Source organism: Lemur catta, chromosome 11 (assembly GCF_020740605.2).
Source record: "Lemur catta isolate mLemCat1 chromosome 11, mLemCat1.pri, whole genome shotgun sequence".
In the NCBI taxonomy this organism is placed as follows: domain Eukaryota; kingdom Metazoa; phylum Chordata; class Mammalia; order Primates; family Lemuridae; genus Lemur; species Lemur catta.
The window spans coordinates 15,877,277-15,902,883 of NC_059138.1; the positions used below are offsets into that span (position 1 = coordinate 15,877,277).

General features: G+C 37.6%; 1 protein-coding gene across 2 annotated transcripts in view; it reads right to left on the reverse strand.

Moving 5' to 3' along the window:
* AGBL3 (AGBL carboxypeptidase 3) overlaps positions 1 to 17,817 on the reverse strand; it is a 55,639-nt gene extending 37,822 nt beyond the window's left edge. The window contains exons 1-5 of one of the 2 annotated variants that reach the window (XM_045564849.1): positions 17,201 to 17,817; positions 16,278 to 16,385; positions 15,286 to 15,346; positions 13,167 to 13,352; positions 2,566 to 2,673 (exon numbers count right to left, since the gene is read on the reverse strand). In XM_045564849.1, coding sequence (XP_045420805.1) covers positions 2,566 to 2,673; positions 13,167 to 13,352; positions 15,286 to 15,346; positions 16,278 to 16,385; positions 17,201 to 17,230 — 493 coding nt within the window. In that variant the 5' untranslated portion in view covers positions 17,231 to 17,817. Of the gene's footprint in view, positions 1 to 2,565; positions 2,674 to 11,626; positions 11,652 to 13,166; positions 13,353 to 15,285; positions 15,347 to 16,277; positions 16,386 to 17,200 lie in introns of those variants that run through there. The other variant, XM_045564850.1, reaches the window with a different exon arrangement.
* Between the last annotated feature and the right edge of the window lie 7,790 nt (positions 17,818 to 25,607).

Sequence of the window (25,607 nt, forward strand, 5' to 3'; positions counted from 1 at the left end):
TGCTATTTGGGTTACTACAGCCTTGTACTACAGTTAGAAGTGTGATAATGTGATGCCACTACATTTGTTCTTTTTGATTAAGATTGCTTTATCTGTTTGGGCTCTTTCCTGGTTCCAAATGAAGTGTAGAATTATTTTTTCTAGGTTTGTGAAGCATGACATTGGTATTTTGATGGGGACTGCATTGAACCTGTAAATCACTTTGGGTAGTATGGACATTTTAACAATGTTGATTCTACTGATCCATGAGCCTAATATGTTTTTCCATTCATTGGTGTCCTCTGTGATTTCTTTCCCCATGCATCATAGTTTTCCTTGTAGAGAATTTTCACCTCCTTGGTTAAGTATATTTCTAAGTATTTTATTTTCTTTGCAGCTATTGTGAATGGTACTGAGTCTTTGATTTGACTCTCAGCTTGAATGTTATTGGTATATAGAAATGCTACTGATTTGTGTATATGGATTTTGTATCTTGGGACTTTGCTGAATTTATTTATCAATTCCAGAGTCTCTTGGTATAGTCTTTGGGGACTTCTAGATATAAGATCATGTTGTCAGTGAAGAGTGATAGTTTGACCTCCTTTTTCCCAGTTTGGATACCCTTTATTTCTTTCTCTTGCCTGATTGCTCTGGCTAGACCTTCCAGTACTATGTTGAATAGAAGTGGTGACAGTGGGTACCTTTGTCTTGTTCTTAGGGAGAATGTTTTCAACTTTCCCCATTTGGCATGATGTGGCTGTGGGTTTGTTATATATGGCTTTTATAATTGTAAGATATGTTTCTTCTATGCCTAGTTTGTTGAGGGTTTTTTTTTTCATGAGAAGGTGATGGATTTTGCTGAATACTCTTTCTGCGTCTATTGAGATGATCATATGGTCTTTGTTTTCCTTCTGTTTATGTGTGAATCACATTTATTGATTTGTGTATGTTGAATTAGTTATAAAACCACCTACCACAGCCAACTGATCTTTGACAAAGCAGACAACAATGTACACTGGGGAAAAGAATCTGTATTCAATACATGGTGCTGGGAAAACTGGACAGCCACATGCAGAAGAATGAAACAGGACCCCTATCTCTCACCACTCACAAAAATTAATTCAACAGGGATAAAATATTTAAATGTAAGTATGAAACCATAAGAATTCTAGAGGAAAGTATAGGAAAAATTCTTCTAGATATCAGCCCAGGCAAAGATTTTATGAATAAGACCCCAATGACATTCACAGCAACCACAAAAATACATAAATAGAATCTGATGGCCGGGCATGGTGGCTTATGCCTGTAATCCTAGCCCTCTGGGAGGCCAAGGCAGGTGGATCGCTCGAGGTCAGGAGTTCGAGACCAGCCTGAACAAGAGCGAGGCCCTGTCTCTACTAAAAATAGGAAGAAATTAGCTGGACAACTAAAAATATATATAGAAAAAATTAGCCAAGCATGGTAGCACATGCCTGTAGTCCCAGCTACTCGGGAGGCTGAGGCAGGAGGATCTCTTAAGCCCAGGAGTTTGAGGTTTCTGTGAGCTAGGCTGACGCCATGGCACTCACTCTAGCCCGGGCAACAGAGTGAGACTCTGTCTCAAAAAAAAAAAAAAAAAAAATTAAAATATGAAACATAGGTTAAAATTAAAATGATGGAAAAAAGATATAGGTACTATGCAAACATGAATCAAAAGAAAGCTAAGGCAGGTTCGCCATGTAAATATTTGAAATTATATTTTAAAAATCAGAGTCACTTCCAGTTGTTTAAAAATATGTATGTGAGTATATGTTTTCTAGAATTGCTTACCATTCAGGAAACAATCCCTGTGAATTTCTGTTTGTCTTGCTAGCCCCTTAAATAAAATACACATGCTCCCTGGAAGTTATCTTTAACATACGAAAACACTCTTAAAATATTGAGCTCTGATGATGCAATTGTGCAGGCGTCCCATACTTCCTCACATTGGTGCTTCAGGAGCAGGACAATTTTGAATATAGGCTGAGACATCTATGTTTGATTATTAGCACACTATCATAAAAGAAGACATAAGATTTTGCATTAACAAAGCTATCAAAGTGCAAAGTGCAAATATGGATGTTAAGTGTTGAGAACACTTTCCTGAGATATAATCTTAGATGGTTTTTTGCAATGTGGTATATTTTTTCTCTTTTAAAGATGACAACCCCAAGAAATGCGTCAAACAGGCATGAAATTAAAAGAAAAACATCTGAACGAGTGCAATGTGAGCTGTAGATGGAGAAGGCAGTAGTTGCAGAGCACTACACTGGATTTATCTTTCAAAATTGATGTGAAGCATAATTCATTCTAAATGTAACTCTCCATGTTAATGGCAAACATGATATTTTACTTTGAAGTAACTTTGCATAAACTTCAGTACACCTTCAAAAATATAATTAGTACTAAATCAACATTTGGATCAATATGTAACCAAACATCTTTATGGGGACAGAGACTTCCTGGTAATATTAAATTTCTAGTATAAACAGCAAAACAAATATAACTAAGAGATTAACCCAGGTACCAAATTATATTTTACAGCAACATGTTTCATAATTTGCCCACCATCTTCAGCTAGATAAACTACAGTATCTTCCTTGGAGTCTGGATAAATGGGTTCCATTTCTAGGCCTGTTGGAATATATACTGGCTCAGGATAAGAAGGAGTCCAATCTGGAAAAAAAAAGGGGGGGGGGTAACATTATTTGAAAATACTTCAAAACAAAACAGGAAAATTGTGTTGTATATTTTCAAATTATTCATTGATAAATCTAGGCTAAAATAAGCATTTTATGGTGGGGCTGAATTTTATAAGAGTTCATTGGCACCTTGTTCTAAATTATTATATTGAGTGGCTCACTATTATTTTGTGCTCATTATAGATTTTATACTAAAATTTCTATTTCTCCTAAGGCCTTGATGCCATTCTATCCCACCTCTGGGAATCTTGCTTCACCTTTTATTCTTTATTCTCTGCATCTTCAGCCTCTTGCTTGATAAGAGTTGTCAAGTTAAAAATTTATAAACATGTTGAAGTTTCTTCTATCTCCCCAAAGGAAGGATATCCTTAGGCACCTCCCTCCCCGACCCCTTTTTTAACTACTAGTTTTCCTACCCTTCATTCTTTTTAGGACCAAATTCTTAACAGTTGTGTGCACCATGCTCAAATCTTTCTCACCATGACCTATTTGATGGAAGACAAACATTACTTCACAGTCTAACTACCCTATTTTTATTTTTTAGTGGAATAAGAACTTGGTGGTGAGAAACAAGTATTCCTGGAGAAACATTTTGGAGATTAGGTACATCTGCTTTAGTAACAGAGCTGTATATGACATGATGAATAGGGGTCAAATCTAGCTACAGAAAAATCATAGACTACCATATTGATGCAAATAGGCAACACTGCGCACTGTAGAGTTAACTGAACAACAGCCAAATAAATTGATGATAAAAATAAGGAATAAAGCAAAATATACTTAAAGTTTTAAATTTTTATTATTTAAAATTTTCTCATTAGTTGAAAGCCTTAATCAACTCAATTTAAAACTAATCATGAACCGATAACATGACTTTCGTTAAAGCTTTCAGAATTTCAGCTATTTGCCTTTGTGTATGTTGATTGTCAAAAGTTGCATGACACTCAGACTTCCCATTAAAGAAATAATTACAGATTTTATTAATTTCTGCTTATGCTCTTCTTTAGTAATAAATAGTACTTATAGTAAAGAAAAATGAAACTCTCTCATAAGAACTGGAGAAGTAACTTGTATAAATGGGTCAAGTTTGCAGCTTATCAGAATACCCTTACTGAGGACCATATTTTGAGAATCAGGCTTAACCCATTTCAATCTAGATTTTGCTATTTTTAGTCCAATACCCACTGTTCCACTAAAACTGTTCTTTGCATTGTATTTGAAACAGGGTAGGCACTCAGTTAAATGTCTATAGATTAAATGGGTGTATGAACAGATGGATGGATGGAGAGATGAATGGGCGAATGGATGGGTGGTTAAACAACCCAGCTGGGGTTCTTATCCACATACTCCTTAAATTTAAATGGTATATTAAATTGTACACACTTATCGCCATAAGTGCTTTATGTCTGGCAATATCTTCATTGCAATAAAGCTACTCTAGAGCTAGAATTGTTTAAGCAGAAGAGATTTAGGCTGGAAATGGAAGCATTTCCAGACTTCCTGAAAAGTTCCACATTAAGGAATTTCATCTGTAAGGGGCTTAAACATCAACATAGATTCCAGCTATAGTCATCTCTTGACTGTTATCCAGTGACAGCTTTTGCAGGTGTTTTTATGTCAAGTAGCCTGGAAAATTCTGTATTCATCTTTCCTTCATCAGAATCTCCTACCAGCCTTCTTGATGTCTGCTGTCCAAAAAAGTATTTGAAGGTAGTACTTATCACTGTCCCAAGAGAACTTATGTCTGTGCATAATAAATGTGCTGTTTCCCAGTTCTCTCACACCTGCAGACTGTTGAGGTGTCAAAACAACATTGCATTCTTTTGAGTTCTCCTTGGGTCAAAGTCATGTCCCCAGAAAAAGAATAGACACTGCACTTAGCATTTACCATATCATATGAGCACTAAACCTATGCTGTTTTTGCCTTCGTGTCTCATGGATCACCATGTGAAGTTGTTTCACTTGGTCTTCAGCTCCTTTCTCCATGAGCCCTAGGACTGGCTGAGACAAAACCATACCCTTAGTCCTGCATCATACATTTTATTATCTTTTAAGAAAGAAAAAAAGAACTCTAATGCAAAAGAAGACTCCTTGAGGTCCTAACTACCAGTATAGCAAACGGGTCTAGACATGTCTGAAATAGCTTATATTCAAGATAGAACCTCTATACAAAAATAAGTTTAGAATGCTGCTCTTGCAAGAATAGCAAATATTTTTTTAAAGCTTCCTGTTTGTGTGGTATTTTCCTTCCTCCCAACCTCCTTTATTTGATTAGTTTGTGCTGAGTTCCACTTTTGTAAATAATATTGTTCTTGATAACAACAGAATATAGATTCCTCAGAAAGTCAATAAATACATATTTAGAAAGGGTCTTCATGATGGTAAGTCCAAATCTGTGGTATAAATTTGTTTGTACTGTATCTGTCATCCTTTTATGGAAGAAAAACATAATAAAAATGAACAGTTCTGGGACTTATTCAACCTTATACAGCACTGATTTAAAAGCCTAAGTAGGTGGCAAGGATATTCCATTTTTTATATCCTTTTTTTCACTTGGATACTGTAGGAATTTTTGTTGTTTGCTCTCAAGTTTACTTGTGGTTGATCTCATTTTTTGATCATTGATATGTGGCATATGCAAGTGATCATATAAAAGGGATATCCAAGAGTCATGAAAAATTCCAGGAGTAATAAAGTTTCTGAATTAAGGATGCTTAATTTTGAATGCTTTTGATAAGTAATTTTTTTTTATCAAACATGTTTATTGTATAAAAAACTACAGCTTAAGCAAAAAGAAAAGAAATTATCCATAATCTCATTACATAGAGAAATATTGACATTTTGGTTTTTCTCTTTTTAAATTTTCTCCCTTTCAACTATCCAATTCAGGTGCTTTTGGCTACAAATAACAAATTTTCTCAATGCAAGCTGGCTTAAACAATAAGAAAATTTATTGCTTCACATATCTAGAAATCCAGAAGCAGAGAGGATTCAGGCTATGGTACAGTAAGTGGCTCAGTGGTCATTCCAAGTTTAGTGTCTTTGTCTCTCCACTTTGTCATCCTAAGGCTTATGGTTGTAAAATGGAAACAATGTTGCTGCCAGAAGTAGAGTGTTTTGTACTAACTGACTTAGACTAATCAGCTGAGGTGGAATGGATACTTGGGAGTCCACAATGTCCTTTTCATGTATATAGCATCATTCTATACATACTGATAATCAATTTGTTTTTCAGCCCACTTAGCTAAATAACTCAGAAATTTTTCTTTAATATATATGGATCTCCCTCATTTTTTAACAGCTGTTAGTGTTCTCTAACATGGGTTGCCAAAATTTGACAATTGATGGACATTATAGTTATGTCTTTATTGATGGACATTTTGGTTGCTTTTAACAACTTATTTATATGGCAAGGAACAACTTTATAATATGACTCTATTTATGCATGTGAATGCCCTTAGGGTAGACACCTAGAAGTAGAAATACTGAATCAAAGAACATGAAAATTTAAAATCTTGACATATAAAGATATATAAAAAATATATATAAATATAAATATACTATGTCTGTCCAGAAAGTATCCAGCCATGTACTATGAAAAATAGAGACGTTTATTGAAGAAGATACAAGATATAAGAAACATTGTACATAGGACAATGAAGCCTCAGTCCCCTTCAAAGTAGGCACCTTGGGACCTCACATAGTTCTCCCAGTGTCTCTTAACCTATCCCACACATGTTCAACATTCTCAGGTGTTCTGCTTGCTGCAGGCCTTCCAGAACGTGGATCACTTTCAACAGATTCTTGACCATCTTTGAAGCATTTGTACCACACTTTTATTTGTGCTGCTCTCATTGCATCATCCCCAAAAGCCTTCTGAATCATCTGAATAGTTTCCTCAGAGAAATGTTCAAGCTTAACGCCAAATTTGATGCAGATTCATTGCTCTACTTGCTCAGTCATTTTGAATGCAATAGCTCACATTGCATTCTCTATGATGCTCACTCAGTGGTGTCTAGTGTCCCCTTTGACTAGTACTGTGAAGTCGTCATTGTTCAGGTTTATGCATTGCAGTCCACTCTCCTTGGCTGTCAGGTTACACTGATGTCACACAAGCCATTCTCATTATATTAACAATGGCTGGATACTTTCCAGACAGCCCTCGTATAGTAATGTCACTTATATTTTCATGCAGTTTGTTTGAGGGTACCCTCTATCATTTAGGTTACAAATTTATGTCATTTCTCTCTCTCTCTTAAAATCAAAAGAAGCCTCTTTGTCTCTCAGAGGAATTAATCTAATGTCTGTGTACAAATAGAATATCATTGGCTATCCCAATTATTAGTCTGTTTTCTGTTGCTTATAACAGAATACCTGAAACTGGGTAATTTATAAGAAAACCAAAACTTATTTCTTACAATTCTGGAGGCTGGGATTCTGGATGTCCAAGGTTGAGGGAGCACATCTGGCGAGAGCCTTCCTGCTGGCAAGGACTCTATGAAGAGTCCCAAGATGCAGGGTATCACATAGTGAGGAGGCTGAGCATACTAACATGCTAGCTCAGGTCTCTCTTCATCTTCTTATAAAGCCAACATTTTCCCTCCCATGATAACCCATTAATCCATTAGCCCATTGATACATTAATTCATGAATGGATTAATCCATTTTGAGGGCAGAGCTCTCATGATCCAATCACCTCTTAAAGGTCCCACCTCTCAATACTGCCACATTGGGGTTAAGTTTTAAGGTGAGTTTTAGAGGAGATAAATATTCAAACCATAGGACCCTGTAAACTTCATCTGGGACTACTTTAGAAAATCTGTTGAGGCCGGGCATGGTGGCTCATGCCTGTAATCCTAGCACTCTGGGAGGCTGAGGTGGGCGGATCGTTTGAGCTCAGGAGTTTGAGACCAGCCTGAGCAAGAGTGAGACCCCGTCTCTACTAAAAATAGAAAGAAATTAGCCAAACAACTAAAATATATAGAAAAAAATTAGCCAGGCATGGTGGTGCATGCCTGTGGTCCCAGCTACTCGGGAGGCTGAGGCAGGAGGATCACCTGAGCCCAGGAGTTTGAGGTTGCTGTGAGCTAGGCTGATGCCATGGCACTCTAGCCCAGGGAACAGAGTGAGACTCTGTCTCAAAAAAAAAAAAAAAAAAAAAAAAAAGAAAAGAAAAGAAAAGAAAATCTGTTGACAATCTCCTATAGAGTATTTATTAACAGAAATATGTTTGGCATTGACTGTAAAAGGTGTTCCTTTCCCAAGATTAATTTATTTTCCACTTCTTAAAGATGAATAAAAGGTTCAAAATCGGTGATGGACCAAATTTTGCCCAATTTTGGTATATGTATTAATTAGATTTTGCTACCTAACAAACCCCCTCAAAACTTAGTGACATAAAACAATAATCACTTATTTATATCAGGTAGATGTCTGTGGTATTGATTAGGCTCACTCATGTATCCTGTAGGTTTGGTGTAGGGCTGGACAGACTTGGTTTATCTCTGTTTCACTCTCATTATCTAGCAAGCTAACTATGGATTGTTCCATGGTGGCTGGACAGAGTTTAAGAGAAAGTAGAAGTGCACAAAGCCTTTTTAGGCCTAGGACAACACCGGCATGTGTTAAAAATTAAATTGAGGCACATTAAATAACTATTGAGCAAATAAGACTCATAAATTAGGCAGCACCTAACTGTGGCTTGTGGTTGGGGCTCTATTGGAGGGGCTTTAAGGAAGGGCTTCTATAAGGTGAATGAAGAATCAAAGTAAATAATTGATTGGTTACTGTTATGTAGTTGTCTTATTTGGACTATCCAGTGGCAAGTTTCCAGTCATGTAAATAGAAGTTAGTTAGTTATTGGATTCTGATTGGTTAAACTTAAGCTTCATTTCCCTCTAAGTCATTTATAAGAAATGCATTTGAGTTAGATTTTGGTTACTTACGTAGGCACCCCAAGGCAATGGAGCTATCTCAGTCAAATGGCCTCCTATTTAATTATTTTAACACATTATCACTTTCACCCCACTCTATTTGACTAAAGCAAGTTACAAGTTCTTCCCAGATTCAAGGGGCAGGAAAATGAAGTCCACTACCTCTTGATGGAAAGAGATGCAAGATGACATGTCAAAGGGCAAGAACACATGGATGGAGAACTGTGGCCACTTTTTAAATTGAGTAAAATTTACATACTACATATAATGCGATGTATAGATCTTAATTGTATGATTCAATGAGTTTTGACAAATAAGCATGATCATGTAACCAGAGGGATTTAAGATGTAGAACATTTTCATCATCCAGGAAAGTTTTCTCTTACTCTCTCCCAGTCAGTCCCCACAACCTGCCTCAGAAACCACCCTTCTGATTTCTATTACCATAAACCAATTTTGCCTGTTTTTCAAGTTCATATAATTAGAATCATATAGCATGCAGTCTTCTGTGTTTGGGCTCTCTTACTCAGTGCAATGGTGGCTTTGAAATTAATCCATGTCATGTGTATCAGTTCCCCCATCCTTCTTTTGCTGATATGTATTCTACCGTATGGCTATAGCACAGTTTGTTATCCATTATCCTATTGATGGACACTAGTTTCTGGTTTTGGATATTGTGAGTACAAAAATGAAAATTCATGTGCAAGTATTTTTGAGAACATATATTTTAATTTATGTAATATAAATACCTAAGAGAGGAACTGCTGTTCAGGAAATAAATGTGCATTTTCCTTTATTAAAAAACAAAACTGCCAAACCTTTTTTCAAAGTGATTGTACAATTTTTCATTCCCATCAACAGCGTATTAAGAGTTAAAGTTGTTCTGCACTCAAATATTTGGTTGTTAGTCTTTGGTGGCTGTAAAGTGGTATCTCATCATGGTTCTAATTTTCATTTCCCACATTGAGCACTTTTTTCATATGTTTATTGGTCATTATAATCTTCCTTTGAGAAATATCTATCATCATGATTGTACCACTGTCTAAATTACTGTTTGTAGTAAGTTTTGAAATCACGCAGTGTGATTTCGCAAATTTGCTTTTTCAAGATTTTTTTTGGCAATTCTGAGTTCCTTGAGTTTCTATACGAATTTTAGGATCAGCTTTTCAGTTTCTACAAGTTGGTATTTTCATGGGAATTGCATTAAGTCTGTAGGTCAATTTGGGGAGGATGCCGTCATAATAATAGTAAATGTTCTGACCCAAGAACATGGGATGTCTATTTATTTAGATCTTCTTTATTTTCTTTCAGCAATGGTTTGTAGTTTTCAGGGTATATGGGTTTTATACTCTTCTCTTAAATTTATTCCTATTTTATTCTTTTGATGCTCTTAGGTGGAAGTATTTTATTAAGTTCATTTTAGGGTTGTTCATGTTAAGTATTTAGAAATACAATTAGTTTTTATATATTATCTTGTATTCTGCCACTGGGTGGAACTCATTTATTAGTAACTCATTTATTAGTTCTAAAAGTTCCTCCACCCCCAGTGGATTCCTTAGGATTTTCTACATACAAAATCATGTCATTGGTGAATAGAGATAGTTTTACTTCTTTCTTTCCAATCTGGATGCTCTTTATTTCTTTTTCTGCCTATCTACCCTGGCTAGAACCTCCATTACAATGTCATATAAGAGAGGCGGAAGCTGATGTTCTTTTCTTGCTTCTGATTTTATGGGGAAAGCATCTAGTCTTTCACCATTGAGTAGATTTTAACTGTGGGATTTTCACAGATGCCTTTTATCACACTGAGGATGTTCCCTTCTCTTCCTAATTTGTTGAGTGTTTTTGTCATGAAAGGGTGGTGGATTTTTTTAAAAACTGCCTTTTTTATAGCTATAGAGATGATCTAGTGGTTTTTGTTTTTTATTCTACGGATATGTTGTGTCACATTAATTGAGTTTTGGATGTTAAACCAACCTTGCATTCTGGATAAATTCCACTCATTCATGGCACACAATTCTTTTTAGTTGTTGCTAGATTCAGTTTGCTAGTGTTTTGTTGATGAATTTTGCCTCTATATTCATAATAGATATTTGTCTGTAGTTTTCTTTTCTTGTGATGTCTATATCTGGTTTTACAGTCAGGCTAATACTGGCCTCATAGACTGTGTTGGGAAGTGTTCTTTCCTCTCCTATTACTGGAAGAGTTTGTAAAAAATTAGAATTGTTTGGTACAATGTCATAAACACTAAATGCTTGTTAGAATTCAGCAATCTGGGCTTGGACTTCTCTTTTAATGGTACAAAAACTATTACTAATTCTATCTCTTTACTTGTTATATATCTATTTAGATTTTTTATTTCCTCTTGAGTCGATTTCAGTAGTTTGTGTCTTGCTAGGCATTTATCCATTTTATCTTAGTTATCTAATTCATTGGTATTCTTTTTTAGTCTGTATCTGATTCTTACCTAACTTAATGATTACATACTCTTAATTTTCTGGCACAGGATTCTCAGGACAATTACATACATCTCAAAGTTGGGAATATTCAAGCCTTTAAAAGTGTTTGAAATTATAGCAATGAGTTTGTTCTGCACTAGAGTCATCTGCCACAAAGCTTTGTAAAACTTCTCCTTTTCAAGGGTATCCAAATATAGGTGCTCCTCCAAAAGGCTTCACAGCATTTCCAAAAGTAAAGTAGAAAATGGATATTCTCATTGTGCAGTAAAGAATTAACTCTGATTGCCTAGGTTGTCCAAACCCTGCATATTCCAAAGTAAGGTCTGGACATTGCCCAACTCCTGGGAAATAACCTCTAAGATCTTGAAATATTCTGCCTAATCAGAGTCTCTTTGTCTACTTTGGATGTGATAGTGGGTTGTCCATTGAGATGGAGTGAAACCAAGCTGAGTGGAATGTGCACATGGGGCTGGGGGTGACGTTGAGAAGCAGTGGCATGATGGGGTCTTGCTTCTCTCTTCCATTTCGGTCTCTCCTCTTTTCTCATTCTCTCACCACTGCTACAGGAGAGAAATTAGGCAGAGGTCACAGCAGAAGCAGTAGAGATTTTCCTTTCCTGCTCCTTATGCACTCCCTCTGCCACAGATGTGTAATGAGTAGGTCATGAGACAGAACTGAGGTACAGAAAGAAGGGCTTGGGGGAAGGTTCAAATTCAGTTGCATGGCAGTGTTTTCTCTGCTTGACTTTATCTCTCTCTCTGGTGCTGGGACAAAAAGGAGGAGGGGGCTAGCAGGGGAGGGGTGGGGATAATGGTACGAGGGCTGAAAGGAGAAAAAGAGAGAAAGATGTCCTATACTACAGAAGATAAATATATACCCAGCTCAGAAGAGATCTTTGTAAATAAGTGATGCTTGTAAGTACTATTAAGCATGGGTTCTTTAATATAGTTTTAACCCTATAACTTTGGAATTACTGGAGAAAATTAACTTTGTCCTTTATAAACAAAAATCAGTGTTCTTTCTCTCTCTGCCCATATCTATCTATCTATGTATCTATGTAGCATCTATCTACCTATGAGATAACATATGGAGAAAACTTAGTTTTTAAGAACTAAGTAACATCTAATTTAAGTAGGCACTGTAATAAGTATGCAGTTATAATAAGTACAAACAGTTTCCAATTTTATTCACCAAGGCAGGCAATAATGTATGTGTATGTGCTATCACCAACTAAAGGTGGAAAGTAGTGGCAGTGAGAATGTGGTAACAACGGGAATGTTTCTATCGTGCCTGTGTGTGGACTGGGGAGATAAGGCTATAAGCTTTATCTGGGAGAGCAAAAAATAAATTTGGGGATGCACTCACACAGAAATAAAAATACACACTAAAATATGCATTTTTCAGTTCCATAAATGTGCATTAAAGGAAAGAAATAGAAAGTGGGAAAGGGAAAAAAAAACAAAGGAGCATGAAGAGATAGAAAAACGAAAGAGGAACAGAAATGGAAAAAGGCAGAAAGAGGCAAAAGATGATAAAGATACACTAAGGAGAAGACACACATACAAAGGGGAAAGAGACAAGGAGCAAAAAGGAGCAGGAATGCAGCTCAGCAACATTCTAGCGTCGCCTCTGTGACTTCATCTATGGCTGCATTTGACTGTAACTGGAACACCGTCATGCTGTTTGGAATTGTTTAGAATTACTAAAGCTTTAGGGGCTATACACATGCTTTAAGTCCTTCTGTTTAAGCACACTTGGCTACTGAACACTTGAAACGTGGTTGATCTGAATTGAGATGTCTATAAGTATAAATGTACATCAGATTCTGCAATTCAGAAGAAAGGATGTGAAATATTTTGGATATAGTTGGGCTAAAAATATATTCTTAAAATTAATTTCACTTTTTATTTTTACCTTTTTAAATGTGGCCATTAGCAAATTTAAAATTACATATGTGGCTCAAGTTATATTTCTCCTGTAAGGCATTATTCTAATACCAAGAGTCTCCTCATTGAAATCAAGGTTGGCAAAGTAGTTTGCTAATGTCTGAATCCCCCAAACTGCTAAAAACATACCAATATGCTTGACTTTTTCATCAATGACCTCACAGTGGTATGGCCACCGTGTTGGGCTCAGTGGACCAGAAGAAGAGACACCATATAGATCTCGTGGTTCACGAAGACGTGGCACCCATCTCCCTAGCTGATATTCCAATAGTATCTGTGTAGTCCGGGGGAAGAATGCGTCTCCAATAGAGTTAGCTGAAAAGAAGATTCAAACATAATCATGAGTGATAAGAAGGGAAACCCCAATTCCTATAATTTTTTATATAGTTCCTTTTTTCCTTCTAACATTCTTCAATTTGTGGATATCATTGTAAATATTTTATAATTCATAGAATTTTTAAAAATAACAGTAACAATTAAATCTTATGACAATTGATCTTCACAATAGCTAAATAATAGTTGTTGACTTTATATACTATTAATTTATGCTAAATTCTCACCATTACTCTAAAAACATTTGTCTCTTCCAGCTTTTCTAGCAAATCACCTAGTTTTGAATCTTCTTAAACTTAATCACACTATTTGTCTAATGGGTTAAATATGCTTACTGACTATAATTCTTCACCACTTACTGGAACTATATTTTCAAAGGTTGCTAGTGAACTCTGTCACAACTTTTTCTCAGTTCTCATTCTAGGGCCTCTGTGTGACACAAACCAGGAACATGATTCCTCACAGAATACAAGGGGGTTGTCCCAAGCAGCAGCGCAGTGGTCCTGTCTCTCTCAGCATGATGGCTGTGTGGCATCAATGTGATGCTGATGATCACCCCTCTTAAGTGCATTTCCCTTTGGTGATAATACATTTCCTGGTTTTCTCCCTACCTCTCACGTACTTGGTTCTCCATTTGTCTCACTGGTTCCTTTTGCTCGTTTACCTCTGAAATGTGGCTTTTTGCTTAGATTTAGTTTTTGGCCATTTTAGGACAATAGCAGATATGGCAATGGAACTACAAGTCACATAACTGGGTTCTATTCTACCACTTTATTTCTGTATGATTTCGTTTAGGCAAGACAGCCTCTTTGAACATAAATCTTACTCTATGTAAATAATTAATGATATCACCTTCCCTAGCTACTTCTCAGGATTGTTATACAGAATTATCCATTCTACAGAGAGTTATCATGTATCTAGTATGTGCCAAGAACAATAAACAGACACTGACCATGCAGAGATGAAAAAAAATAGACAATGTCCCTGCCATCATGAGCGTACGCTGTGGTAGGACATACAATAAACAGGGAAACAAGATAATTTCAGTGATGATAAATGCTACAAAAGAAATAAAACAGAAAAATAATAAATGAAAGTGAGAAATGGGAATGGGTGGGAATGATACTTTAGATAGTGTGGTCAGGAAAGACTTCTCGAAGAGGTAACATCTGAGCTGAGATCTGAATAATGAACTCAGTCCTGGAGTAAACACTGCTCTGGACATGCCCTAAAAAAGCCGAAAAGGAAGTCTGGAAGTAAAGAAACTTATCCATAAGTAATATAACTGCTTATCAGGACAAAGTCCAATATTCTTTAATAGAACACAATGAAATCCAGCAATCAACATGTAAAATTCACAAGTCTGTCATTCATTCATAGGTTAACAGGCAAGAGTTACATACAGTCCCACTATGGCAGCATAAGTCTTATATAGGCCTTCTCTCCCACTGATTACAAGTATAGATACAACACAAAAACATAACTATCAGAGAGGTCTGAAAGTAAACTAGAGCAAGCAGATTGTGCAGTCAAAATGTAGAGAAGCACTCTCTGCAAGGTGAGTCCACCTCCTCTTGTTTTCTTTTCCTGCTTTGCCCTGAAGGCAGGTCCCATTCACAGACCACTGCAGTGGTGCAAACTGCTAAATCTCAGATAAAAACCCAGTCTTTCTTAACAGAGGACCAGCAACAGGGGTCCTCACAATGTGGAGGGAATCTGAAGGGAAGAAAGAGACCAGAGAAAGCTATCTCCTAATTCTGTGTGTGAACCCACACAAGTCTCAACCTAAAACCTAAGCTATGCAGGCACACAGTCTCAGACTATGAAAACTGAACTAAAACTTTCCCCATCTTATTTGTTATCCACTCAAGGCCTTATGATAAATGCAAGGAAAAATATATAGATGAGTTCAAACCTGTTAAAAGTGCACACTGATGAATATCTTCACTTACAAATTTCATGAATGTATCCTCATCCTAAAACAAGAGAATTTTAAAATATTTGTTTAAAAAACAAGTTTCTAAATTCAGAAATTTTTTAGTGCTTGGGATTGAGTACATGTCTTTAATCTTTAATAAATGAAAAAATGAATGGATTATTATAGGCTATTGGTCTCAAAGCTCCGAAGACTTCAAATATCCTGAAACCTGAAGTTTGCCTCTTTCATTCTTCCTCTCCTACTGGATATGGTCATAATAATGACTGCATGGAAGGCATACAGTTTAAAGATTCTTGGGACAACAATAGCAATTTAAATCAAGAATAAAATTAACAACAACAAAAAAGAAACACAGAAAGCCATAGATTTAAAGGGTTACATACATCATTTTAGAAAGCTTATTTTGGGACCTTAATTTACATACCTAATAATTTATACATCAATATAATTTAAAGGAAATCTCTCAGAAATATGTATTAGAACCAGAAAAAATATTTTTAAACACTACATTTCTCTCCTTTTTTCTTCTTCCATGTCCCTCTTTTTGTGACTTCAGATCCACACTAAAACTATTATGGTGATACACAGTAAGGTTGGAGCATAGGTGGTTTTAGTATTATACATATTGTGAGGTAACACAATATAATTAGTACATATAAGAAAATAAGTGGACATGAATTATAAAAATAAAACTCTAATAATGATTTCATACATACATTTTAATAAAACCCAGAAGAATCTTAGCCAAAATATTTTCTTAAGAAAACAATATAAATATAGTTCTCTTTCTATAGAGCATACTGGATGCAGTAATAGCTTAGCTTTTTCACTCAAATTATTTCCCAGCTTCAATGACAAAGATTTAAACATACAATTGATTTTTATATCCAGTTGATTTAATAATATTTTAATTGGGGATTTATAACACAAATTTTAGCTCAAGTAAAATAAAGTTGAGAAGAACATACTGACTCATCTTCTTCACTGATTGTTCTGTCTGAATAATCTTCCTTTTCTGACTCTTCTGACATCTCTTCCAGTGTTTGGCTTGCAATTTCTTTTGTTATATGGATAGGCTGTAAAACAATTTCTAAGGAACTTATTTGACAGCTTCTTTTTAGGCTGAAGGTGTTTATTGCATTAAATGAGTACTCAAAAATATATTCAATTGTATTTAACAGTGACAACAGTTCTCCTTAAAAACTAAATTAGAATGCAGCTAATTAAACTTTCAATTTCAAAGACCTGAAGAAATTTTTCATTATTGTATGAAACAAAAATCACAATAAAATCAATAATTTAATTGAAAAAGGAATTTTCAGAGCACACAGCCAAAATTTACATTTACATTTACAATTAAATACTACATAGCGATAGTAAATTCAGAGTAATCCTGAGGCATTAAATATAATGAATCAAAGAAAAAAATTTATTGTCAGTGAAATGTAGCAATATAGTTTAAAAAGTTTTCTCTTTAACTTTCAATTGACCAAAAGTTCAAAAGACTACAATAAACTTTTCTCTTTGTATTTTGATTAACATTATTCTGTAGATATTGTCTCTAATATGCAATTATATTTTCCTTACTGAAATGGCAAAGAAGGTTGTCTTGGCAAAGACCATTACTCCTTCTATGCAAGTACCTTCCCACGTGGTTATTAGACAACGGAATAATCGAAATTCCTTGTCAAGATCCTGGTTTTTGAGAGACCAAAGGAATTTACCAATTTCATACCTATTGGTTTATGCTCTTCTCTTCAAAAAGCGTGTTTTGGAGCGTGAGCTGCATAGAAATGCAAGCTCCATAGCAAATAACTACAAATGCAACAGAGCGTGGAAATGCAAGCTCCATAGCAAATAACTACAAATGCAACAGAGCAAACTGTCTTACAGGCGACACTTTCAGTATTGAGGCTGACATTTCGGCCTGGGGATCACAACTCCAAATCTGGAACAGCGGACTGGCATAAATCCTGATTCTGTTTCCTTACGTCAGCATATGAGGCACACTACCGTGCTGACCTGCTGTGGAATACAACTTTAGCTTCAGCAAAGCCACACACACAGATACTAATTGGGCGCTCCGTGGGTGTCTTCCGCGTCTAAAGAAGGGACAGAAGCAGGCGCGCCTGCAGAGGTCTGCGGTCAGCCCGATTTAGCCACGATTCGGGTCGGCGAGGTCTTCCTCCCACACTCACTTCTGGACGGGGCAGTGCGAGGAGCTCACTCTCCGGAGGCGCTCGCTTCCCTCGGGGGCGCCCCGCCTCCCCTCTCCCCTTCCTTTCCGGCGCTTCCACCGTCCCGCCTGGGCCGGCCCCTCACTCCCACCCCGAGTCCTCTGGCCAGGCCAGTCGTTCCTTCCGTCCGGGGACACTATCTCGGAAGTCTCCCCAAGTTACCCGGGGTTCCAGCCGCTACAAGGAAAGCCACTGAAGTTTAGTTATGGTCCCGAGCAGGTCCGTCTCCACTCGTTACCAGGGCAACGGGCCTACCCTCGCGAGACTTTGGGCAGTCCTCGGGAATCACCTAGCCACGAGCGCGGGGTTTTGGCCAGAGGGTTGGGAACCCAGAGGATGACGGGAGTTGGGGGCAGCGTCGCAGAACTAGCAGAGAGAATCCCGGGGAGATTAGCAAATTGGGGTCTGGCGGGAGAATTTAGGAGTGCATTCTGGATCCTGATTTATTCGTAGTGTTCTGCATGTGGGTTTGCCAGGCCCCTTCTTGGAGGTGGCAGTAAAGCATGCTGGTTAAGACTTATGCTTTGGAGCCCACCTGACCTTTAACAATGTGACTTTGGACAAATTAATTTTCTGGACTTCAGTTTCTTCATCCATAAAATGGACACAATAATTGCAACTACTACTTGCAGTTGTTTGATTAAAAGTATGTTGGTCTTTATTTATACACAGACTGAGTTCCACTCTGTGTAATTGTGTGACTAATGATCTTTCTGGAAAAATGGGACTTTTCTCCTTAAATACTGGATGAAGGAGTCATAGATATACTAGGGTGAACTCTCAAAATTATCAGCCCAGAGATTATTTAAATATAATAATTATTAGCTAATGTACTGAACACTTAACTATTTTCCCGGTCATTGTAAATCACTTTTTATGTGTTGTATATGATCTTCCCATAATAGACTTAGACATTATTTGTGTAATTTCATCTTGATTGTTCCCTGATCTTTAGCTTTGGTGGGTAATTTGGAACAGTTTTCCAAGTATAGCTGAAAAAAATGTCTAGATGTTTGGTGCCTACATCAATCATTATTATATGCCATGAGATTTGTGACCTTGTAGAAATGGAGATAATGTTAGCGAGTTTGAAAGTAGAATAAAGGGTAAAGCACTATGGGTTACGCATGGAAATGGGTTAGTATCAACTCTTTAGATTTTGTAAGTTTCTGAAAATAATGTTTCTCAGGTCAGCAGTTTAGAAGTTTGGACCTTGCCAATTAGACCTTGGCCTGAAAAAATAGAGTATATCTGAGATCAAGCTCTCTTGAAAAATAGTTAGCCCTTGTAAGTTGTGCCTTGTTTTATGCCATACATACATCACTAAAGGTGAAATGCAGAGAGAATCTTTATGTTCATATATGAATTCTGTTTTTCTGTTGGATTTTGGTCATGGTTGCAAGCCATAGGATGTCAGATGCACAAGGTGAAGTTCTGAGAAATTACCTAACCAGGTTATACAGGAAGTTAGTGGCAGAGCTGGGACTTAAGCCTCATGATTTTTAGTCCAAGTATTTATATGTCAAGTAATCCTTGCAAAGAAAAATTATTTAATATTTTCATGCATAATAAAAAATACTTAGGAATTCAACAAAACTTTGAAAATCATATTTGTTTGTTATTTCATTAATTCAACAAATCTTTATTGGATGTCCACTACATGTGACGGACTGTTCCCAGTGTAAGGTTATGGCAGGGAACAAAACAGACATTCCTTATGGATGTTAATGTTCCAGTGGAAGAAAAGAAAACAAACAAACCAATAATAATAAAAACCACTCAGGTGATGACTGCTATGGAGAGAAATCAAGCAGGGAAAAATGAAGAGAATGAGGAACGCTGGGGGTGGGTGGGCCTTGGTAGGGTTGCTCTTTTAGATGGAGTGGCTAGGGAAGGCTACTCTGACCAGGAGACATTTGAACAGAGGAATAAACCATAGGATGTCTGGGGGAAGACCCTGCCAGGAAGCAAAAGCAGCAAGTACAAAGGTTCTGAGACGATGAAATACAATTGACCCTTGAACAACAGGGACATTAGGGCCAGTGACCCCCACACAATTGAAAATCCACATATAACTTTTGACTCCCCTAAAACTTAGCTACTAATTGCCTGCTGTTGACGGGAAGCCTTGCCAATAATATAAACAGTTGATTAGCATATATTTTATATGTTATATATATTATGTACTATATTCTTACAATAAAGTAAGCTAGAGAAAAGAAAACATTATTAAGAAAATCATAAGGAAGAGAAAATATATTTACTATTCATTGAGTGGAAGTGGGTCATAATAAAGTTTTTTATTCTCGTCTTCACATTGAAATAGGTGGAGGAGGAGGAGGAGAAAGAGGAGAGATTGGTCTTGCTGTCTCAGGGGTGGCAGAGGTGCAAGAAAATGTGTGTAAGTCGACCCACACAATTCAGGCCCAAGTTGTTCAAGGGTATGGTCTCAGCTGTATACTAGGCAATACTATTTAGCCAAAGCTTAGCTGTAGTCAGTATTATTTTAAGGAAAGATTTCATAAGGAACTCTTTCTTCCCCAAGTAAATTTAAAATGGTTTTCTTAAGCACTTCTTTTTTATTCTTTCTTTCCATCCCTCCCTCCCTCCCTCCCTCCCTTCCTTCCTTCCTTCCTCTCTCTTCTCTTCTCTTTCTCTTTCTTTTCCCTCCCTCCCTCCCTCCCTCCCTCCCTCCCTCCCTTCCTTCCTTCCTTCCTTCCTTCCTTCCTTCCTTCCTTCCTTCCTTCCTTCCTTCCTCTCTCTTCTCTTCTCTTTCTCTTTCTTTTCCCTTCCTTCCTTCTTCCCTTCCTCCCTCCCTCCCTCCCTCCCTTCCTTCCTTCCTTCCTTCCTTCCTTCCTTCCTTCCTTCCTTCCTTCCCTCCTTCCTTCCTTCCTTCCTTCCTTTTCTTCCTTTCTTTCACTTATTCTCCTATTCCAGACAGGAGTATGTACTGGAAAGGAAAGTTTTTGCCTTTAGGTGAAAATGGAAGTAAGGCCTGGGGTAAACTTCCACCAAGGACTAGAAAAGTTGGAATTTTTGTTCCCCTTTCCTATGATCTCACCAGAGAAGGTGACTGGATAGTCTCCTTCTGTAGCTGGCTTCTCCCTTTTGGGAAGGCAGCTTTATCTCTGCAGCAACTTTTCCTCCTGTACTTTTATTGTGAGTTTGCTCCATGACTGCAGTCTAACAGGCAATGTCATAAAGGTAGAGTAAGAAATGAGGAAAAGACAACCAAAACGATAACCCAAAAAGCATAGTTACTGTTGTGGGAATCAGGAAGAAAGGTCATTTTAGCAACATGGCCAAATGTAAGTTGTGCTAGGAATATAATTTATTTTGTGTAATTACATCATTTTGAGTTTATTGAGCAGGGGCTTAAATGAGACTAGGAAGTGACCAGGGTAGTCAGTTATTTATGACATCATAGAAGTTAGTGGTCACATAGCCTTAGAGGTCTTGTTACAATTTGGCTGAGGAAGTCAAGGTAGGGCCTGGGAGCCCTGAGATAGTCCAGTACTTGTCTTGACCTTCTTTGGACTATCGGGGTCTAGGATGACCTACCCTAGGGCCACACCTCTTAAGCTATTTTCAAACTCAAGTCTTGAGATCTGTCGCCAGTCAGTCAGCCAACCAAGACTCAGCTCAAGGGTCATCATTCCCATGATGACATTTTTCCTAATTATGCTATCATAGGTAGAATTCACTGTCTGTATTTAGGGACTACACTGAACCAATCATTCCCCTTAGCACTTGGAAATGAGGTGGTAAGAATGCCCCCTGTCTGCTTAACAAATAACAGATGGATCAGTCACCCCAAAGAGAACAAATTCCCAGGCTCAGTGTGAAGTCTCTTGACAACATGAAATTGTCTTTTTTAAATTTCCCCAATGACTGTCCCTGAACTGTGCAATGGTGAAATCCTCCTTCCTACTGAGGACATGTTGGCCAGACACCATAACTTTTCAGCCAATTCCAGCTACTAAAACAGTGTCATTTTGTGATTTAAGATTTCCTTCTGGTATTAGATTTGACATTAAGAAGTTCACTTTAAACTTTAATTTCAAACGCGACTCAAAGTCCTCTTCCCAGGGCAGCCTAGCGGTGTCCCTAGCTCTGGTGGCTTGGGAGATGGGAGGGAGGTTGGTGTTTTGCTATTTACATTCATCCCCTGTTCCCTCCAGGTTCTAGTTCTTTGCTGTGTTAGGATGAGCAGGGCTGGGGAGCGAAAAGGGGAAAGGTCTCCTTAACTGGGCCGAGCTACAGTTCACATGGCTGGTCTCCAGCATTTTTCTTGTTCTGTCTGTGGGCTTCATGGGGAGAGCAGTGGCTTCCACCTTCCCCCTGACAAGGGGCTTTCTTCAAGGTGCACTCCTAGGCAATAATCTCTTGTGACAGATGACAGGCAATAGTGGTTAGGAGTGTGGGCTCAGGACCTGACTGCCTGGGTCGGATATTCTGCCACTTCACAGCTGTATGATCATAAGCAGGTTCTGCAACTTCTCTTGCTTCAATGTATTTACCTGTAACGTGGAGATAATACAGTAGTACCTATCTTGTAGGGTTGTTGTGACAGGTGAATGAATGACATGGAAAGTGCTTAGAACAGTACCTGGAACATGGTAAAGGCCCAATAAATGTTAACTGTTGTTATCATTTGACTGGTTGACCTCCAATTGGTGGCGTTGATACCATATCCCTCTGATACCTGGGCACCTACTCACCTTGCTGCGGTGATCCTCATGTGACTATAGACTCTCCTGTGTCACCTTCACGTCCAGCTCTAGGACTGGTGGGCATGCGCCAGATCTGTCTTCTGAATGCTGGCAGGGCACTCTCCTGTCTGTCCGGCTTTGTTCACTTCCCTTTCCTGTGTGCTCAGGAAGCACAGAGACAAACCAGCCAACTCCTGGCTAGGCAGACGCCCAACGGGAAGCAAAACACCAGCCTCCCTTTCAGAGGGAACACCTCTCGTCCTTATGAGTGATTCTCTTGGAAGCCCTCTCTCTTGGAACCAGCCCCTTAGTCCACAGGAAAACAACATGCTGCTCACAGGAACACAGGATGAGGACAATTTTTCATTGCAAATGAATGCACTGTCATTCTGACTTTACACAGCTATATTGGTCTTCTGAGCTTGTTCATTTACTGGTACAGCCATGAAAGAAAAAATAGATCCCTTCATTGGATGCTGACCAAATGAAGCTTTTCAGGCAGTAAAGCTAAATAACTTAAGACCTTGGACTAAGGCAAATTAATGCTCCCTGGTCAGGCTTCTTAGGGGCTGGCCACCTACCCCTGAAAAGGACCCCTCTTACGTTTCTTCAGATAACTCTCTTTGTTATGCCACTTTACCTAACCCTGTCATAGCAATGATTAGCACTTTATTGCTCTTAGGCTATTAATTTCTACCTCCTGCTGTTTAACTTCAAAACCCTTTCAGGGCAGGAACTTGGTCTTATTTATCTTTGCACTTCTAGTGCCTAACTTGGACATTTGTAAGCCTTTAGTAAATATGTATAAAGAATGATCAATTTTTTAAAAAATTGCTGAGTGTTTAGTATGTAAAAGGTACAGTGCTAAGAACCAAGGGTACAAGGAGGTGTAAGATCTGGCTGTTGCCAGTGAGGAAAGCACCCCCTGGTTGAGCGGCCAGGACCCATTTCGAGTTGGCTACTCTTTTGCTGTGCGTCTGTAACCCTTGATGTAAATCTCTGTTTAGGACTCACCAAACAGTAAGGTCAATATCTGGTCTTCTCTAATAGTTTCTGGGTCTTTGGAAGAAAAGGCCTGAACTTCCTCTTTGCATTCTGATTGCCTGGTTCAGTGCCTGATGTTCACAATGATGTAGCAAGTGCTCACGACACGTGTGCTAAATGATGAACAAAACTGAAGGTTCCAACAAGTGGGTGTGCTGGGGGTCTTCTTAGGTGAGGTGAGACTCAAACAGTTTCAGTGAATTTAGGAAGGGAAAGAAATAGGGCTGCTTAGGTAAGGAAAACCATGAGCACAGATCAGAATGTACATTGTATCTTCTGGAGCGATTTGGGTGAAAAATACCCAGGGAGTATAGTTGGAAATACAGGACTGGTGGTCAAGAGAGATGTCAGTTTCCAAGAGTATTCTATTCTTAAAAAAATGGAAACTTAATAGCTGTGTAACTGTGAGCAAGTTTTAAAATTCTCTGTGCTTCTATGTATTTACCTGTAACGTGGGGATAGTACCTATCTTGTAGGGTTGTTGCGAAGATTAAATGAGTGAATAGCAAGTAAAGTTGTGAGCACTTAGGTGTCACTCATAAAACATGAGGGGGCAGGTGGGAGTCACCATTCTCCTCATGGCATAGGGTAGTGGTTTTCTAAGTGTGGACAGTGGGACCAGCAGCACTAGCATCATGTGAGAAATGCAAATTCTCAGGCTCTACCCCAAACCTCCAGAATCAGAAAATCTGGTGGGGCCATCTGTCTTTTAACAAGCCCTCCAGGTAATTGATGCACCATAAATTTTGAGAACCACTGGTGCAGGGGATTAAGAGTGTGGACTCGGGAACTAGAACACTTAGCATGTGTGTGGCTAGGATGCTACTGAAATGCAAAAATATCAGTAATTACATTAAATATGAAAGGATTCCAGTTAAAACTCAAAGATAATCAGACTGGATTAAAACCCAAACCCAAACCCAAACCATATATTTTTTAAAAGACACACATCTAAACTAAAGGATATACAAAAGGTGAAGGTTATGGGATAGAAAAAGTTATATGATGCAAGTTCTAAACAACAAACAAGTCACTATAGCAATATTAAGAATAGAAAAAAAAAACTTTAAGGGAAAAAATCTTTGCTGCAAATAGAGGGTCCCTTCATAATGATAAAATATTCAATTTACTAGGAAGATATAATGATTCTAGATCTTTATGCACCTAAAACATCACCTTAAAATATGGAAAGTAAAATTAACAGAATTACAAGAAGAAATAGACAAATCCATAACAACAGTGGGAGATGTTTCACATTCCTTTCTCAGTAATAGAACAAAAGAAAAAATCAGTAGGATATAGAATGTTTGGACATTATTCATAAATTTGACACAAATAGACACTGCACTCAAATCAAGACTTTGTTAGTCATCTAAGTCCTATGGAAGAACACACCCTTAGGATCGTGAGATCTTTTTTCTTCTCCATTATCCTACTTGGAGCATACATGCAAGCAAGCAAGGGTAGGAAAAAAACCTACAGTACAGACCTATTTCCACATCATGAGAGGAACTATTATGTTTTCAAGCGCATATCCTGAATATGCATATTGTAAAATTAATTTTTATTCACCCCTAATCTTACCAGTTTGGGACTAGTACTACAGATTTATTTTTTTGTTGCTTAATTTAGATGACAGCTACCTTATTGTCTAGACTTATTACCCTTCTTGTTAAGCTGCAGAGGTAAAAATACTAATTTTTTTTTATTAACAGTAATTAGTTAATTGTGTCAATCTCATGTGCAGGATTGAAGGAACTGTTCAGGAGCTCTGGACCCATAACTTAAAACCTTTATGAGAATCTCAGATTTCAGACCAATTAGTGCTACATAAATATGCAAAATTACTATGAAAAAATATCTTTGGATTCAAACGTAATCATCAGTGCCTTGCAAGTAGTAAGTATTCTACAAATGAATGGTACATATTAAATGGGTGTTTCCCCTATTACGAGGCGGTACCTTCAGGAAAACAGTACTGTCCATCTTAGGAGTGAGAGCTGATATGTGACAACACCGGCAATGAGAGGGAGGATGAAGGGACATTTGATAGTTGTTTTGAAGAATTTTTTAAATCCCTGTTTTCAGCCTTTTCTATACATGTTTGGCCAGTTGTCCACATCAGAGCAATTTTCAATATTTTTAAAGAAAATTACCTGTAATAAGCAATTAAAAATATAAAAAATGCTTTTCTTTTTTAAAAAGACTGAATCTGAAATATAGGTTTGCTATGCCATCATCTTTATTACAATAGTCATACCTCTTGCAATCAATATAGTACACAAAAATAAGTGAAGCGAAGACA